We start from the raw sequence: 18,610 nt of genomic DNA on the forward strand, positions 1-18,610 counted from the left end.
TTTGCGCTGAGAATAGATGTGGATCTCACAGGTCAAAAGCACAATATTTCCTTCCACAAATTAGGATTTTTTTGATATTATCTGTTAATAGCTTTTATATTCCAGCTCCAGCTCCAGCTGATAAAGCATATCAATACATGTTCAGCTGTAGTTGCTGCTCATTTAAAATTTATCATTTTATGTATATAATTAATGATATATGACCAGCCCAGACGATTATATTTATCACTGAAATGCATCATATTTTTATTTTATTATAGCTATACTGCTTCATCAAAATCATATATTGATCAGGGCTAAAACAGCAGCAGTTTCTTTTTTTACACTTACCCAGTTCCAACTCTGTATCAGTTGAAAACACACAGTCCTGGTCCCTGTAAACTTCACATCTGTAAATCCCTTCATCTCCAGCTCTCAGTTTTTTCAGACGGAGGCAGAAGTTTCCATCTTTAATCTTCTTACTTGAGAAATGAGCTCTTTTGTGATAATCCTTGTGCTGTTCATCTGCTCGACTCTCACCATCTTCATACAGATGAACTAAAGTCTCTGAGTCTGTCTCTGAGTCTGTTCTTCTCCATTCCACCTTCAGACTCTCCTGTAACAAGCTTTTGTCAACCTGACAGGGAAAAACCACTGAACCTCCCAGAGGAATGACTGTACCAGACATAAAGAACTCTATAAAGGAATAGAAACGAATAGAATAGAAATGTTTAATATGGAAAAACTATTAATGCAAAAGAAGAAATAAACTTTAGCACAAAACTCACTTGCATAACAGCTAGTCCATCATTCACAACTTGCTATTAATTAGTTAATTTGGTTTAATATGCAAAATACATCAATTTATTTATTTATTTTTTTTTTTTTTCAGTTTTTATAAACAATCCAAGATATGTTTCAAATTGCTCTTAGGCCCTGTCCCAAATGGCACCCTAAACACTTTTGCACCAGTGCAAAAGTGAGCTTCGAGGGCATGATTTATAAACAGCCACCGGTTTGAAAAACCCCACAAATAAAGAAATGCCCACTTTTGTTCTGCAGAGACCTACAATCTCGTGGACTGAACGGACACATGCACGAGGGAGCCATTGTACGTCCACAAGACCAATAGTGCAGAGAAGTGTGCCATTTGGGAGAGAAGTGCTGAATGAAAACTCCAGTGTCACATCAGAAAAAAATACTAATTTCCATATCCTGCAGAAAGTGATGATGTGCAAATTATTACCTTAAGAATATATACTTTATTTTACCCATAAAAAATAATCAATCTAATGTAGTCAGGTTGATTCATTATTTGAATTGATTATATTAGTTCATTTAGATTTAACCACATAAAGCAGATTTTTAGATCACCTCAAAATATTTTTAGAGTGTATAAAGTATATTTGATCTAAATAAGTGCTTCATGAAGCTATGGCCATGCAGTTTTGACAGTTGAGTTGATACTGTCAAATACTGTAAATTATACTGTGAGAATGGTGTTGCACTATTATATACAGTAATCACATTTACTGTACTGCTGTAGATGAATATCATGCAGACTTATTTTCCTTGACCAAATGTTCTTACAGTAACTGACACTCATGTTTGTGAACAGAGAGACACGTCTTGATAACATATACTCAGTGATTTTAATCCTGACTATATGGCTCTGATTATATAAATATATTAATACATTTATTAAGATGTATAACTACATATTCAGGATTACAAATATAATCAGATACTATATATTTATCTTGTTTGAAATAATTGCAAATGTTCACACACACACACACACACACACACACACACACACACACACACACACACACACACACACACATACTTTGTGTATGTACTTTCTGATGCATTACTAACACACTAAATAATCAAACCAGTTGAAACCTGTACTGTACATACTGAACTGTTGATTAAATATTGAGAGTCGAGTTTAAATTTGTTTTTATCTTTACTTACTCAGAGCCAATTGTGTCTTTGCTGAAAACACACAATTCCTCTTGCTGTGAACTGTACATGTGTATTCTCCTTTATCTTCAGCTTTCAGTTTGTCCAGACGGAGGGAGAAGTTTCCATCTTTAATGTGTTCAGTAAAGAAATGAGCTCTATCTTTATAATCCTGCTGCTGTTTCTCTGCTCGACTCTCACCATCTTCATACAGATGAACCGGATCCTTTAAGTCTTTTCTTCTCCATTCCACCTTCAGATCTTTAGTTAGTAAGTTTGGAGGAACATGACAGTGCAAAACCACTGAATCTCCCAGATTGAAAAACAGGTTACAATAATTTTGCACAATCAAACCTGAGAAAGAAAAGACATTTCATATCAAATGTGAGGTAAATGTTGAGGCCAAATAACCCCACTATCTGATGTAATATAGTAATTTACCAATAGGTGTCACTGTTATACTATGCCATCTAGTGTATCACTGCTGTTCTGTTACTTCCTGCTTTCTGTGCAGTTTATAAAAAAAAGCATGTGAAACTTCAACAGGTTATAGGCCCAGATCCTCGCTAAAAAAGGTTGCTTTTACACAGGATTTTGTGTGATATAGACAGTGTTGTGGAATTCACAATGGAGGATAGACTGTTTATTGAAAAGCTGAGAGGGCCAGAGAACTGGGCAACGTGGAAATTTCAAATGGAACATTTGATGAAAGCGAAAGGATTATGGGGCATGGTGACGGAGACTGACAACGTGTCAGAGGGAGCAAATGCACAGACAAGAGCAGAATTCGAAAAAAGAAAAGAAAAGGCGTTTTCTGTGTTGGTGCTAAATGTGAGTACAGCCCAGTTATATCAGATAACAAGCTGCAAGACACCTAAAGAAGCGTGGGATACGCTAAAAGGACATTTTGAGAGAGACACTCTTGCGAATAAGCTGTTTCTAAAGAAAAAGTACTTCAGATGTGAAATGAAGGAAGGAGAAAGCATAACTGAACATTTGAAACGAATGAAAGAACTAACTGACCAGCTAGGAGCGATAGGTGCTGTGATTGAAGAGGAGGATCAAATTGTAACACTGCTGGGTAGTTTGCCATCAAGCTATGCTACAATTGTCACTGCTCTGGAAACCAAGTTGGACAATTTAACGCTACAGTTTGTTCAGCAAGCATTAATAAATGAAGAACAAAAACGAATGTCTGCTGATGGTAACTATTGCGGTGCTGCGTCCGGTGGTGCATCAGCGATGTCAACGCAGATTGGTGGTGATATGCAGTCCAACTCCAAGACGGTGAGAACTGATAGATCCTCGTGGAGATGTTACAATTGTGGGAAAGAGGGACATGTCAAGTGCGATTGTCCAAGTAAAACAAAAAGGAATAAAATCCAAAGGAATAAAACCCACAAAGCAAAAAACGTAACGTAAACATTCAGAAGATTCTTCTGAGAGTGCTTTTATCTCTAAAGAGACTAACCAGGATAAAGTGACACAACAGATTGAGTGGTTGATCGACTCTGGACCATCAAAGCATATGACGTGTCATTAAGAATTCTCCAAAATTATCAGCAATTTCCAAAACCACAGTCAGTGAAACTCGGTGACGGCAGAGTGGTTGACGCTCTTGGACTTGGTAATGTTAAGCTCAGAATGACATTCAAAGTCGATGATGTCAAAAATGTCACAATGTTTGATGTGCTGTATGTTCCAAAGTTATCCGGGAATCTCTTCTCAGTGGGAGCTGCTGTTAGAAGAGGAAATACGGTGCAGTTCAAAAAATCTCGCTGTTACATCCGTAGTAAAAATGGAGATCTCAGAGGAATGGGAACACAAAGATCTGATGGGCTGTATCAGCTGGATGTCGAGGGAAATTCGCCTGACTGTCATTGTGCGTCAAGTGCATTAGTAACAGCCAGCGTGTGGCACCAGCGACTGGGTCACACCACCAAATTGAAGGAACTTAAAAATCTGGTGAATGGAATGGACCTTTCTGCAGAGAAAGAAGTTCTCTTTTGTGAAGCCTGCGTGGAAGGCAAGCTTTCTAGAAAGCCTCACAAGCCAATGGGTGAAATCCGTTCCAAACGCAAATTGCAGTTGGTGCATAGTGATGTCTGTGGTCCCATGCAGACTGAGTCTATAGGTGGTTCAAAGTATTTTGTGACTTTTATCGATGACTATTCTAGATGTTGAAAAGTATACTTTATGAGGCAGAAGAGTGAAGTGCTTAACAAATTCAAGGAATTTGAGAAAACATTCTCCAATGAGTGTGGAGAGAAAGTGACAAGACTAAGAACGGACAATGGTGGAGAATACACTTCTAAAGAATTTCAAGAATACTTAAAGGCTCGAGGTATTCATCATGAAACAACTGTGCCTCACACACCTCAGCAAAATGGTGTGGCAGAAAGAAAAAATCGCACTTTAATTGAAGCAGCAAGAACCATGCTCTCTCATGCTAAATTGCCAAAGACGTATTGGGCAGAGGCAGTAGCGACTGCAGCTTACATACAGAACAGGCTGCCCACATCTGTTCTGAAGCAAGAGACACCCTACCAGAGATGGTATGATAAACAGCCAAATGCAAGTCACATGAAAGTGTTTGGTTGTGTAGCTTATGCACATGTTCCAGACGCAGAAAGAAGAAAACTGGACAAGAAGGCTGTGAAGCTTAGTTTTGTGGGATATGCCTACCGATTGTTCGACGAAGAAAAAAGAAGGATTCTAATTCGTCGGGATGTGATCTTCAACGAGTCAGACTTTGACTGGAAACAAGAAGTGGACATGTCTTCTTCGGAGAATGAAGTTAACATGAAAACTGACGAGACAACATCAGTCGATGTTACTGTCGATAAGACTGCTAGAGAAGGCGGCAGAATCAGAAAACCACCCAAGAGATTTGGATATGATGAGTTTGCTGATCTGGTGACAGTTGATCATTATGCTGGTGTTTGTTGTGTTGCAGAACCAAGCACACTGTAAGAGGCAATGATGAGACCTAACGCAAAGGAATGGCAGGATGCAGCTGATTTGGAATATGAATCGCTGTTGGAAAATGAGACGTGGGATTTAGTTGAGCTACCAAAGGATCGGAAGGCTATAGGATCTAGATGGGTGTTCAAAGTCACGCATCAGAGTGATGGACGAGTGGAAAGATATAAGTGTAGACTCGTTGCTAAAGGATACTCACAGAAGTATGGTGCTGACTACGACGAGACTTTTTCACCTGTGGTAAGATTTAACTCAATTCGTACATTACTGTCTTTCGCCGTTCAGAACAATCTACATGTACATCAGATGGATGTAGTAACTGCATTCCTGAATGGAAATCTGGATGAGGAAATCTACATGGAACAACCAGAGGGATACATCAAATCAGGAGAGGAAAGTTTAGTATGCAAACTGAAGAAGTCAATATATGGCGTGAAGCAATCTCCTCGCTGCTGGAGCAAAACCTTTACAGAGTTCATGAAGAACATTGGCTTCAATCAGAGTACATCCGACCCATGTGTGTTTGTAAGATCTCAACAGGAGCTGGAGATATTAGCTGTGTATGTTGATGATCTGATACTAATCACAGAGTCGATGGAGAGTATGGAAGAGCTGAAACTTGCTCTTAAGAAGCGCTACAAGATGAAGGACATGGGAGAACTTTCCTATATCTTGGGTATCTCTGTCATCCAAGACAAGGAGAAGAAATGTATGTTTCTTCATCAGAAGCATTACATTGAAGCAATTCTTCGAAGGTATGGCATGCATGATGCTAATCCCGTTGCAACCCCAGCTGATGTAAATCAGAAGCTGAAAAAAAAAAAAACGACAGTGTCAGTAAGACTGTGAACTCAAGTAACTACCAGTCTATGGTAGGTAGCTTACTGTATGCTGCTATGGCAACACGTCCTGATATAGCACAAGCAGTGAGTGTTGCAAATCCAAGTACTGCGCATCTGACGGCTGTGAAGAGGATACTACGGTACTTGAAGGGTACGACAGAACTCGCCCTCAAGTATGTGCAGTCAGAATCTGGAACTTTGATCGGATTCTCAGATGCTGATTGGGCTGGAGATCAGGACGATCGTCGCTCAACAACCGGTAATGTGTCTCTACTGAGTGGAGGAGCTGTGAGCTGGCTCAGCAAGAAACAATCAACAGTTGCTCTTTCGACAGCGGAAGCTGAGTATGTTGCACTTAGTCAAGCATCTCAAGAATGTGTCTGGCTTAGACGACTACTGAGTGATCTTGGAATGGATGCTACACCTGTGGTGATCCTAGAGGACAACCAAGGAGCCATTGCAATTGCAAAGAATCCAGTTGATCATTCAAGAACTAAGCACATAGACATTCGCTATCATTACATTCGTGAATGTGTGCAGAATGGACAAATACAAGTGCAATACTGTCCTACACAAAACATGAAGGCAGACATCTTGACCAAGCCATTGGTAAAACAGAGGTTTGAGTATCTTAGAAGTGAGATAGGACTTTGTTTCATTTAATTCTGTTTAGTCTAACACTAAAGAGGCTAGACTGTGTTTAGTGTTAACATCGCAAAAAAGGACAAAGAAGAAAAAGATATTACTAGATTGTGTTAGTATAGTTTTTTTTTTTTTTTTGTCAAAAGTAATATGTTCTTTACTATAACATGACTTAATGCTATTGTAAATTAAGTGGGAGTGATGTAATATAGTAATTTACCAATAGCTGTCACTGTTATACTATGCCATCTAGTGTATCACTGCTGTTCTGATACTAGATTTTGCTATAGTTTTCCTGAGTTTAGCTACCAGTAACACAAAATTTTAGGATGCTCCAAATCTGATGATATAAATGTAATACTTTAACAGCTGCTACATGAAATTACTTTAATGTTTTAGACTGAGACTTAGTCTTTAGACTTTATTTTATCCCCAAAGGGAAATTTAAACATTACAGCAGCATGAACATCACAATACAAGTAGTAGCATCACTACAAACAAATAACAATACAAGTATAATAATAATTAACATATGTCAATAAATGTAAAAAAAAAACAAAAAAAAAACAATTTAATAAATAATAAATATATCCTAATATAAATAAATACGTAATATAATTTAATTTAATGCACAATTATCCAAGCCCCAACCTCAATATTAAGATAAGCTAACATTAAAAAGTCCAACCGCTGTTGGAACAAAGGATCTCCGAAAGCACTCCTTCTTACGCTGAGGGAGCAAAAGTCTCTGACTAAAGGAGGTAACCAAGGTCCCAACTGTGTCATACAGATGTTTGATAACTTAGCCAACATCCTCCTCTCACCCACCTTCTCCACTGAATCCAGAGGACAGCCCACGATTGAGCTGGCCCTCCTGATCATTTTATTGAGCTTTTTCTTATCCCTCTCCGTAATTACGCCCCTCCAGCAGACCACAGCATAAAAAATTACTGATGCAACTGCTGTGTCATAAAAAGTCTTCAGTAGTGTCCTACATACCCCAAAAAACCTCCTCAGCAGATGGATACGACTTTGGCCCTTCTTGTACAGAGCACTCATGTTTTCTGACCAATCCAATTTATTATTTATCTGAACACCCAAATACTTATACACATTCACCCTCTCAATGTCCTGCCCCTGGATGTTTACTGGTACAGTGGATGAAATATTCCTACGGATGTCCATCACCAATTCTTTTGTCTTTGTAGCATTGATGTGAAGGTGATTAAATTCACACCAATCTACAAAGTCCTTGATCACTTTCTTATACTCCAGATCACTCCCATCTGATACCCGTCCAACAATAGCTGCGTCATCTGAAAACTTCTGAATATGACAACTGCTCATGTGGTAAAGACATACATCAGATTTTCTTTACAACACGAGCAGTTGTCATGATCTGCAGTATAAGAAAGTGATCAAGGACTTTGTTGATTGGTGTGAATTTAATCACCTTAAACTTTTATAACTTATGTCTTATCTCATCTTGTTCTATTTGTCAAAATATCAATAACCAAACTAATTAAACTCATCAACTATCACACAAACTCCTGACTTCTTGACGTTTTCTAAACTTTTCATAGGGTAATCAGCAGCAGCCGGTTGATTTATACACTCAATAAACAATAATTATGATGATGATGGATATTAGTATTAGGTTCAAATATATTTGCACTGAATCACAGTAAATCAGAATATGTTCCTGTTATAGTTGTACCTTTAGTAGGAGATCTGCAGTAGATCAGACAGCAGAGCAGAAGAGCAGATCCAGATGCAGAAATACAGAGAATCATCATTATTATGTGTAGAGCAGAGAAACCTGTCAAACACACACAGTTATTGGACAATGATATTACTGAGGAAAGTTCCTTATATTGCACAAATTTGTCCCGAAGATATGATAAAGTGGGACACACACAAGCATGATGTCAATTTAACACATTATTGCATGCATGATTTATTTTCTGACTCAGACACAGTCACCACTAAAAGATCTGCAAAAGAGATTTCCTACATTTCTACAGTAATATTGTGCTGAAATATATTCCAAAGCTAGGAAATGCTATCAAAACAGTTAGATCAGTTGCAGCTAATGCTAAACTGTAGTTGAACACTTACCCAAGTGTTAACTGTCAAAACCCTTCACACAGAGATCACAACATCAGTTTGTTAGGTCATGATTTTGTCTAAATCATGTTTTTTAGATCTGTGTTTTATTGAGTGATGAACTCAAAACTTTGCTAGTGTTCTGGAAAAATGAGTTGATTTGAGACATGAATGAAGTGTTTTGGTAGTTTTAGTGCATTTTGAATGTGAAATTAACTGCTGTGAAGCTGAAAGTTGGTCAGAAGAACTGTGTGAAGAGTTATGAATAAATGACCTGTATGGAGAAATTGTGTCCTAGCGATTGTGAAAAACAAACAAACAAACAAACAAACAAACTGTAATTTCATAACCATTTATACAAAAGAGGACACTTTATGAATAATTTCATACTGTAATGTAAACATGGACCATGTCAAATTTACTTGAGTGAATTATTATCAGTAGAGGGGTGTCAATCTTGTTTTGTAAATACATTTTACAAATGAAAAGACTGTGTAATGCTTCCTGTCGTTAGTCTTTTTAGGTCATTGTTTTATGAGTAATAACGTGTGCTTTTTGTTTCCTTTGCTAATGTTGTGGAAGAATGAGCTGATGTGAAACGGAAGAAGCGTTTTGGTTATTTTAGTGGATTTTGGATTTTTTTTTAATTGGCCTATAAATGAAGGAGTTTTTCCAAGTTCTTGGAAATCTGCAATAATTACACCAGTGTTCAAATCACCTGATCACATGGCTATTAATTATAGACCAATTAGTACCCTATCCTTCCAGCAGTATCTAAAACTCCAGAAAAATGGATTTCTGAACAGATAATATCACATTTGAATTGTATTTCATTCTCATTTCGTTGATGCAATTTGAGTTTTTAAAAAGCATCATTCTACAGAAACTGCTAATTGTTTTATTTTAGGAAATCTAAAATCTAAATTGGAAGGAGGTGTGGTGGGATCTGTCTATCTAGATTTAAAGAAAACATTTGACACAGTATACATTATTAAGTTTTAATCAATAAGTTATCAGTTTATAATTTGTCACCAGAGGTAATTAAATGGATAAGATCATACCTTGCTGATAGAAAACAGTCTGTTTTAGGTAGGCCATAAGACTTTAAAAATAGTCACTAATTCTGTTGTTGTACCTCAAGGTTCAATATTGGGTCCTTTGTTATTCAGTTTGTATGTTCATGGCATTACAATCAATAGAAATACTCTATAAGCAGGCTTTGTAATATTGCATAAAATGTCTAATTTATATCATCATTGTAAAATTTTGCTATGATCTTTTAAACTGGGAAAATATGATTACATTTTATAAAGTTTTATAAAGTTTATAAAGTTTATAAAACTTATAAAGTTTTGCATGGTATGGCCACACTTCCACTTATTAGAAGTCCATTTTATTAGAAAAAAAAAACAAAAAACAACTCATCTATTAGAGCCATTACTAGAGGCGATATTATATGGAAGTAAATTAATGCCAAATGTTTTTGAAATAAAAGGCTTGTTGAATTGCACTACTTGAAAGAAAATATGCATTGCATTAACTGTGCTTGTATTTTAATGCATTGTATTTTTAGGCCTTGCATTTTTATGGGCTGAAATTCAATATGGTTGTATATTTAAGATGTGAATATTTCAATTCAAAACATTTCACACACATTTTCATTGTTAAAAATTCAATAATCCATATTCACCTTTCAGATTTCACTTCCAAAATATTCATTCTGTTCAAAAATACAACCTATAATATTCAGCAGGGAATTTTCAGTCCATTTTATTTTGTGTCAATAAATACAGTGATTCAAATTTCAACATTTCACATCCAGGAACTGCAGGAAAAGAAGTAGAGTACCGAACATAATCTCCATCTGCAGTTAGTCGACCTCACCAGCAGGTGGTGCAAGCGCGTGTTGACGAAGAGCAGAGCAACAGTTAGAGGAAGTCATTCATTTCATTCATTAAAACTGATTTACATTAAAGGAGCAAGCGGTAAGTGCATGTGTGATGATTATCAGGGACAGTATGCAGAAAAGTCAGCTGATAAAGACACAAAAGTTGTGTTTACATTTAATTCAATGTCTTCGCTGTTACTTTCCCTGTGTAGCCTGAGGTGCTGCCCCAGTGATCTAATTAACCCCAGTACTGCAGCACAGCCGCGATATTAAGTTAAGGGAAGTTATATGTCTATCTCAGATTTAACGTTTGAATTGTACATCAGCATCAGAGAATTACGTTATAATCTCATTCACTGGAGAGAAAGCTGCTTACATGTAGGCTACCAGTGGTGGACAAAGTACACAAATCAAGTACTTGAGTAATATTTTTATAAATACTTGAAATGTGGAGATCAAATACAGCCTACCACCTGTAGTGAATTTATTTTGAGGTCTGGTAAAACATGACATACAAAAATACTTTCGCTATAAGCTCTTATGTATGCACGATTAATCAAAAGAACGCAATCTTATTCCTAAATGACAACGATTCGGCTGTTTATTAAACCTTTGAAATTACAATCATACTGGAATATTAAACCTGCTTTTGCATTGCTGCTGAAAGCAGTGGTCATGTAAGTTATATGTTTTAAACAGCTTCACAAAGTGTTTTCAACAACACACTATTGCTTCTTCTGTGTTACAAACATTAAAGGGCACCTATTATGCAAAATTCACTTTTACATGGTGTTTGACCATAAATGTGTGTTGGCAGTGTGTGAGCAAAACCACCCTAGAATGAGAAAAATCCACCCAGTGTTTTTTTTACAATCTCAATAATTCATAAGCACTGTCTCAGAACGCCCTGTTCTAAGATTGCTCTCACTGTGACGTAGAATTGCGCTAAGCCCCACCCACGTGGTTTGATTGACAATCTGGTTTTGGCATAGACCCCGCCCTCGGTGATCTGTCAACCATCCTCCATTGTTTCAACGACAGCCGGTAATGTCTCCTAAGAAACATAAGTGTTCTGTTGTGGGATGTAATAATGAACATAGTAGTTTTCACTTACTTCCGACATCAGAGCCACTGAAAACGCAGTGGATGGATTTTATTTACGAAGGAAAGGCGCCACTCAAAATTCCAAAATACGTTTATGTTTGCGCGAATCATTTTTTGACTGACTGTTTTGAGAACGAGGGTCAATTCAAAGCAGGTCTTGCTTCAAAGTTAATCCTCAAGTGTGGATCGTTGCCTACTGTTCGCGATCCAACGTCACCTCCAGAAGAAGTGTATTTAATGTTTTTTGAGCAAATAGTCATTTCAGTCGATGTCAGCCAATTCAATAACAAATGCATCTAAAGTTGTTGTTGTCGTCGTAGAATGTCTGTGTATATAATTTAAACCTTGTTTGTATAGTGTGTATCCACACGTATATATTTTTTTAAAGATATTGTATTAAAAACTGTGTATGTTTTCCGGGATGGACATGATGGAGTGACTTGAAGTTGTTTCATCCGTCTTGTAAACTTTGATACAACAAATAGCGTCAGACAGTTTTATGTCACGTATTATTTTTTGCAACAATTACAAATGTAAATAAATTAATACCTGTTCTACCTCCCTGCAGCATATATTTTCTGGTTCTGTAGCCATCTTCTCACATTTGCCACATAAGCACCTGTACGACAAGTAATGTCAACATGACGCAACCGTTCCCTCGCATAAATATAATTTCGTTTGTACTTAGCAAACGTTATCACAGTATTTGTGTTTGTAGTTTCAAAAAATTGCGCGAACGTTATCACAGTGTGTGTGTGTGTGTGTGTGTGTTGCACATCCATAATTGCAAAGGGGACGCGATTAAAACTCTATAAGTACATAAATGTATCAAATAACCATTCAGAGACGTCCTGCTCCATTCTCAATTGTGTTTCTTCTGCCGGAGTCTCTTCATCATCTGGGTCTGATTCCGGTTCAAACATGTACGGCTGAATGCCATACAAAACAGCGGGTCTCTCATTCTCAGCCATTCTGCTTCTACCGACTGTTTATTGCCAGAGGTATGCAAGTTACGCCCTCATCCAAAGGCAGGGCGGGGATATGCAGCTCATTTATATTTAAGGTGGTACACACCAAAACAGCTCTTTTTAAAACAGGCCCCAAAAATGACATTTTCAAATGGTTATAATAAATTAACTGTGGGGTATTTTGTGCTGAAACTTCACAAATACATTCTGGGGACACCCAAGACCAATATTACATCTTGTAAAAAGGGGCATAATAGGTGCCCTTTAAATAATAACGCAAGTATTGCAATAACAATTTATAATCTGAATATACACTGATTTCAGCAATAAAAATGAGTAAATGACCTTTGAAACTAATGCTATTACACTGTTCTGCCAGTAGGTGGCAACCAGTGGCTGTTAAAATGTATTTCAGTAATTATCAAAATCATTCATTCAAGAGATTTGTTTAAAAACACTGGACGAAACATGTCTTCATTAATTTCAAACAATTTTGTAATGAATTCATGTAAATTAATACATTTTTTAATAGGCTTTATAACATTTTACACATTTCTAAATATACTGATTTATAACATTGAATTAGTTGTTTAATCTTTTGTTTTAAATTAATGTTTAATTTAATGTTTTGGTCCATGATATTGGATAATATGATGGTTTTTGATAAATCGTTAAGTGGGGTTTGACCTGTAATGGGATGGAATTAGACAAACAAGCGTATTAATATAGAAAACAGCCAAGCGCCCATTCTGAGTCATTTCTAAGATATGACCTACATTTTGATTAATACTATTAAATTGTTAAAAATTAAATATCCATCTTTGTCGAAAGACAAAGTTCACTCTCAGCCAATAAGATTCCACGTAGCATTTCCGTGAAAAGTTTGACACTAAGCGTTTCCTAGTGAAATACTGGCATTAAGTTGTCTTGACATTGGATGGTCCATATATGTGACCCGTCACGGAAACCAGTGACACAAGTCGGCAGCACAACTATCGAGTAAAATGAGAAAGAAGTGGGTTTTTTTTTTTTCAAAATTGGTGATTTTCGTTTTTTTGCAGAATCTGTTAGTTGAGATCACGAAGAAGCCTCTCCATGTTTGAGATAGCAGTTTTGGTATATTTAAAAGCGTACATTTTGAGGTTGAAATTGGCTTGTTTTTCAGAGATTCTAGCACGCAGTAGGGGCGTGTCATTGTCTGTGTGTATTTCCATACTGGATAGCCAGCTTTTGTTTCTTTTGTTATTGCCCCCTCCCTCCAAGGGAAGCGCGGCTACTTATTGTGCACATTGCAGCAAAACAGACTTAAAATACTCCGTCATTTCTTGTCATAGAGACATAAGTAATATATCAATTGAAACTATAGAATATCTTCTTTTATTTGTGTACACTCAGAGTAAAAACACAATGTTGTGCTTTTTGTAAAATAAAGAAAACTAACATGATGCGTGATCTCTCGTCTCCCTCTGAACGAAGTCCAATCTGATAGTTCTTAGAAAATGAACTGTAACTTATGAATACTAATGACAAATTAAATGACACTTACGTCTAAAGAAACGTTGAAATGTCAGGTTTTAAATCGTGTAAGTCAAATCGAAAACAAACATTCTGTGTTTATGTAATCTGTATGAAAAGAAAGCTCAAAATGCCTCAGAACCGACTTGTGTCCCTACTTTCCGTGATTGGTCACATATGCAAATTTAGGGACCGTCTATAAAGTTACTTACGACATTGGTTTACACATTTCTAACTTCAATATCATTTGAAGATAATGACAGAAATGAAGAAATATGAAGAAACAGTCATAAACTGTAATGTGCTCGTGTAGGTGTCAAGCATGATGCACACCTTTTAGATTTTTTTATATTTATAAAATAAATTAAAAAATATTGCTAATTATTTACTACTTCATAAGCTTAGATTTATTTTAATATCAACAATCTAAAATTATGGTATACATTTTTGATATTAAATAAAACAAACTGTCAAATCATGTGTATTACAATTTTTCACTACAGCATGAGTTGATATTTATTATCAACAGTCTAAAAGTTGTGCATCACACCTACATGAACACTTTACAGACTGTAATTCATTCTCTTCAAATACTATAGAGCTTTAAATTATGGTATATTTTGTGTATGAGCATACAGTAGGCTAAGTGAAATATAACGAGATTTACATATGACTTTTTACTTTACAGTCGGTTTCATGACTGTAAGTCATTCTCTTCATATGTTATTGAAGTTAGAAATGTTGTGTGTAACTTTAGAGACAATCCCAAATTTGCAAATATGGACCATCCAATGTCAAGACAACTTTATGCCAGTATTTCACTGAGAAACGATTAGCATCAAACGTTGCCCATTACGTTCATATTCTGAGTCGACATGCTTGCCTGTAGCCTATATAAGGTGCGAGTTTGGTGGTCTTTCACTGTATTTAGTCTCTAAAGATAAGTTAAGCGTTTTATATGTCCCGACAGCAGGGAAATCCTGGAGTATGACGTATTGAGGGAAACCCCCAGTACTGCAGCACAGCCGTGATATAAAGTTAAGGAAAGTTATATGTCAATCTCAGATTTAAAGTTTGATCTGTACATCAGCATCAGGGAATAAAGTTATAATCTCGTTCACTGGAGAGAAAACTGCTTATGTGTAGACGACACAGGGAAAGTAACAGTGAAGACATTGAATTAAATGTAAACACAACTTTTGTGTCTTTATCAGCTTTTCTGCATATATACTGTCCAGGTGCGTACACATCGTTTCAGAAGTGATGGGGAATGAAATGTTGGGTGTAATACCAGGTTTTATCTGACCTTTGTCTAATTGATAGATTTTTAAAAAAAATCTCTTGCTTTTAATTTGAAATCAGTTTGCTTTTAATAAGAAATCAAATACCTGGAAAAAACGAGAGGCAGAAATAAATATAGAAAAAAAAGAAAATATATATCCTGGTGTATGGGCTAGTGTACACTACAGTGTTCTCAGCTATTTTTTTATTTTTTTTCTCAGTGATATGCTTGTTATTTCCTGGAGTTTTGATGCATTTTATATACTTAATAAATGCTTTGTTTATTAAGTATATAACCCACCCCCCACCCCCCGACTCCCCCACTCGGGCGTGCACGCACACACAGCACCCCCAACCTAAAACATCTTCCTGCGCCCCTGATGACAGGTCATACATAGACTATCTTGTCTCTTTGAATTTAAATCAAGATTTATTCACGTTGGCCTCTATGTAAACACACTTGTCCGAAAAAATGTGCGGTGGACGAATTTAAGTTTTATTAAAAGTGCGGGGGACATGTCGCCCCCGTCCCCCGCGTATTCTACGCCCATGATACTGTCCCTAATAATCATCACACATGCACTTACCATTTTCTCCGTTAATGTAAATCAGTTTTAATGAATGAAATGAATGACTTCCTCTAACTGTTGCTCTGCTCTTCGTCAACACGCGCTTGCACCACCTGCTGGTGAGGTCGACTAACTGCAGATGGAGATTATGCTCGGTACTCTACTGCTTTTCCTGCAGTTCCTGGATGTGAAATGTTGAAATTTGAACCACTGAATTTGTGGACACGAAATAAAACTGACCGAAAATTCCCTGCTGAATGTTATAGGTTGTATTTTTGAACAGAATTAATATTTTGGAAGTGAAATCAGAAAGGTGAATATGGATTATTGAATTTTTAATAATGAAAATGTGTGTGAAATGTTTTGAATTGAAGTATTCACAGCTTAAATATATACAACGATGTTGAATTTCAGCCCATAAAAATGCAATCCCTAGTGATGGGCAGATCGAGGCTTCATGAAACACTGAAGCAGTTGATGCAAATGTGTCGTGATGTGTCGAGGCTTCGAAACAATCTGACACCTGTCTCCACAGTGACCCCTAGTGGTCAGAGCAGTGCAAATGCAACAAAACTCAGGCCAAACATGCATAAAAACACCTTTTACAAATGTATTGCAAAAGTTTTATTGAAAGTAAAATCTATCAAATGCAATTAACTAATCATCTAATAAGATTAAATATAGATTGTGTGTATAATATGTGTTCTTTTATCAATGTTCAAGGCTTGTTTCTCTGTTCAGTGGCTCAAGATAAACAGGCAAATAAGAGATTACTAACTACCATTATTCATTTTAATTACTCTAATGTCTAATTAAAACATCTACAAATTAATAAAACCATAGGGTAAAGCCCATAGACACTTGTTCAATAGTTCTCAGAGAATCTGCATGATTCATGGGTTCACTTTATCATCGCCCTCTACTGGTGAACCATTGAAATTTTTAACTGTTTTTAAACGTTTAGAAACAATGATGACGTAATGAAGCATCATTTACTAAAATCACGTGACTTTGGCAGTTTGATACACGTTCCAAATCATTGATTCGAAACAAAAGATTCATAAAGATTCGGAGCTTATATAATAAAAATAATAAAATAATAAAAAACTTATATAATAAAAAACTAAACTATAAAATATAAAAACAATATATTGAATGATTTTAATGTTGTTAGACAAGCTAAAATTGCCCTTTTTATAATTTCATGCAAGTATTATGAAAAAAGAAATTAAATACGGGATTGAAATGTGCTTTGTGGGCGACTGAAGTTTCAGCTATCATGTGTCTCATGAAGATCACGTCCTGAACTCAGTGTGCTGCTATTAGCTGGTGAAGTCATCTGATCTCAGAGGATCTGTCACTCTACACTCATTTCTTTGCTGTTTAGTTATTGTCCATTTAAAAAATGGCAATTGTATTCATTGGAATAACTTTGTTCTAAAATTTGGAATCTTAATAAACTTTATACACAACTGGACATAAATGAGTAACTAAATTACACTTGTGTATTATTTTTTTCATGACTCACCCAGTCTCTCCAGCACTACAGTTGCATTGGCTGAAGCTCCTCCAGCAAACACTTCACACATATAAACTCCTTTATCCTCAGTTCTGACGCTCTTCAGTCGGAAAGAGAAGTTTCCTTTGGGGATTTCAGCAGGGAAGAACTCAACTCTGTCTCTGTATCGCTCATGTGATGACTCTGGTAAAGCCTCATTGTCTTGGTAGAGAAGAACCATAATTTCTTTATCTTCATCAGTTTTCTTCCATGAAATCTGTTCAAAGTCTTCAGGAGTGATGTGAGAGTCTACAGAGCAGTTCAGAGTGACGTCTTCACCCACAGACACAGATATAGACCGATCTGATCCTGAGACCAGCAAACGCTCTGAAAGAACAAACAGAGTAAATATCACAGCAGGAAATACAAATTCAGTCATTAGTTTCTGTAAAATCATAGTGAAAATGAAGGAATGAAATCATGTGTCAATACTCACCGACATTATCAACTTTTATTTCAACCACAGTCTCTCCAGACTCCAGCTGACTGTGAACTGTACATGTGTATTCTCCTTTATCTTCAGCTCTCAGATTGTCCAGACGGAGGGAGAAGTTACCATCTTTAATGTTCTCAGTAAAGAAATGAGCTCTATCCTGATAATCCTGCTGCTGGGACTCTGGTTGACTCTCACCATCTTGAAACAGATGAACTAAAGTATCTGAGTCTCTTCTTCTCCATTCCACCTCCAGATCCTTCATTATTAAAGGTTCATCAACATAACAGGGCAGAATCACTGAAGATCCCAGAGGAGCAACCAGAGGACCAGATGGACCCCGCACAACGAATCCTGAGACAGAGAAATTAAACAAAGTAAATGGATACATACTAACATAGAGCATAATTACTGACATGAACAAGTATTTATGTACTGTAGGTGCATTTAGGGGTGTCACTAGGGCTTGACCCCAAATGTTGTTTTTGGTTTCTAGATATTTAGGCTGTTTATTTACACATGTGTACTCACATTTTGGTGTTTACATTTACTGCACAATTATAGCATCACAATATTTCATCTTGGGAAACATAATCAAAAAGGTTTTTTAGACTCAAGCTTCAGTATTTGACCATTAGTTTTACAATAATCATGCTGTGATGATAGAAGAGAGGTCATAAAAGTCTCAGGTTACGTATGTAACCATAGTTCCCTGAGAACAGGGAACGAGACACTGCGTTTTACCGCATATGGGGAACGTCACGTGAACCGGTGT

At 36.5% G+C, this 18,610-nt stretch overlaps 1 protein-coding gene across 1 annotated transcript in view; it reads right to left on the bottom strand.

Moving 5' to 3' along the window:
- The window catches only part of LOC137015164 (uncharacterized), a 46,167-nt gene extending 27,983 nt beyond the window's left edge, over positions 1–18,184 (bottom strand). The window contains exons 1-5 of the mRNA XM_067379926.1: positions 17,839–18,184; positions 17,373–17,729; positions 8,131–8,232; positions 1,960–2,301; positions 331–675 (exon numbers count right to left, since the gene is read on the bottom strand). Of these exons, the coding sequence (XP_067236027.1) occupies positions 331–675; positions 1,960–2,301; positions 8,131–8,232; positions 17,373–17,729; positions 17,839–18,100 (1,408 nt within the window). The 5' untranslated portion in view covers positions 18,101–18,184. The remainder of the gene's footprint in view (positions 1–330; positions 676–1,959; positions 2,302–8,130; positions 8,233–17,372; positions 17,730–17,838) is intronic.
- Positions 18,185–18,610: the final 426 nt, after the last annotated feature.

This window comes from Chanodichthys erythropterus, chromosome 3 (genome assembly GCF_024489055.1).
Source record: "Chanodichthys erythropterus isolate Z2021 chromosome 3, ASM2448905v1, whole genome shotgun sequence".
NCBI classification, from domain to species: Eukaryota; Metazoa; Chordata; class Actinopteri; order Cypriniformes; family Xenocyprididae; genus Chanodichthys; species Chanodichthys erythropterus.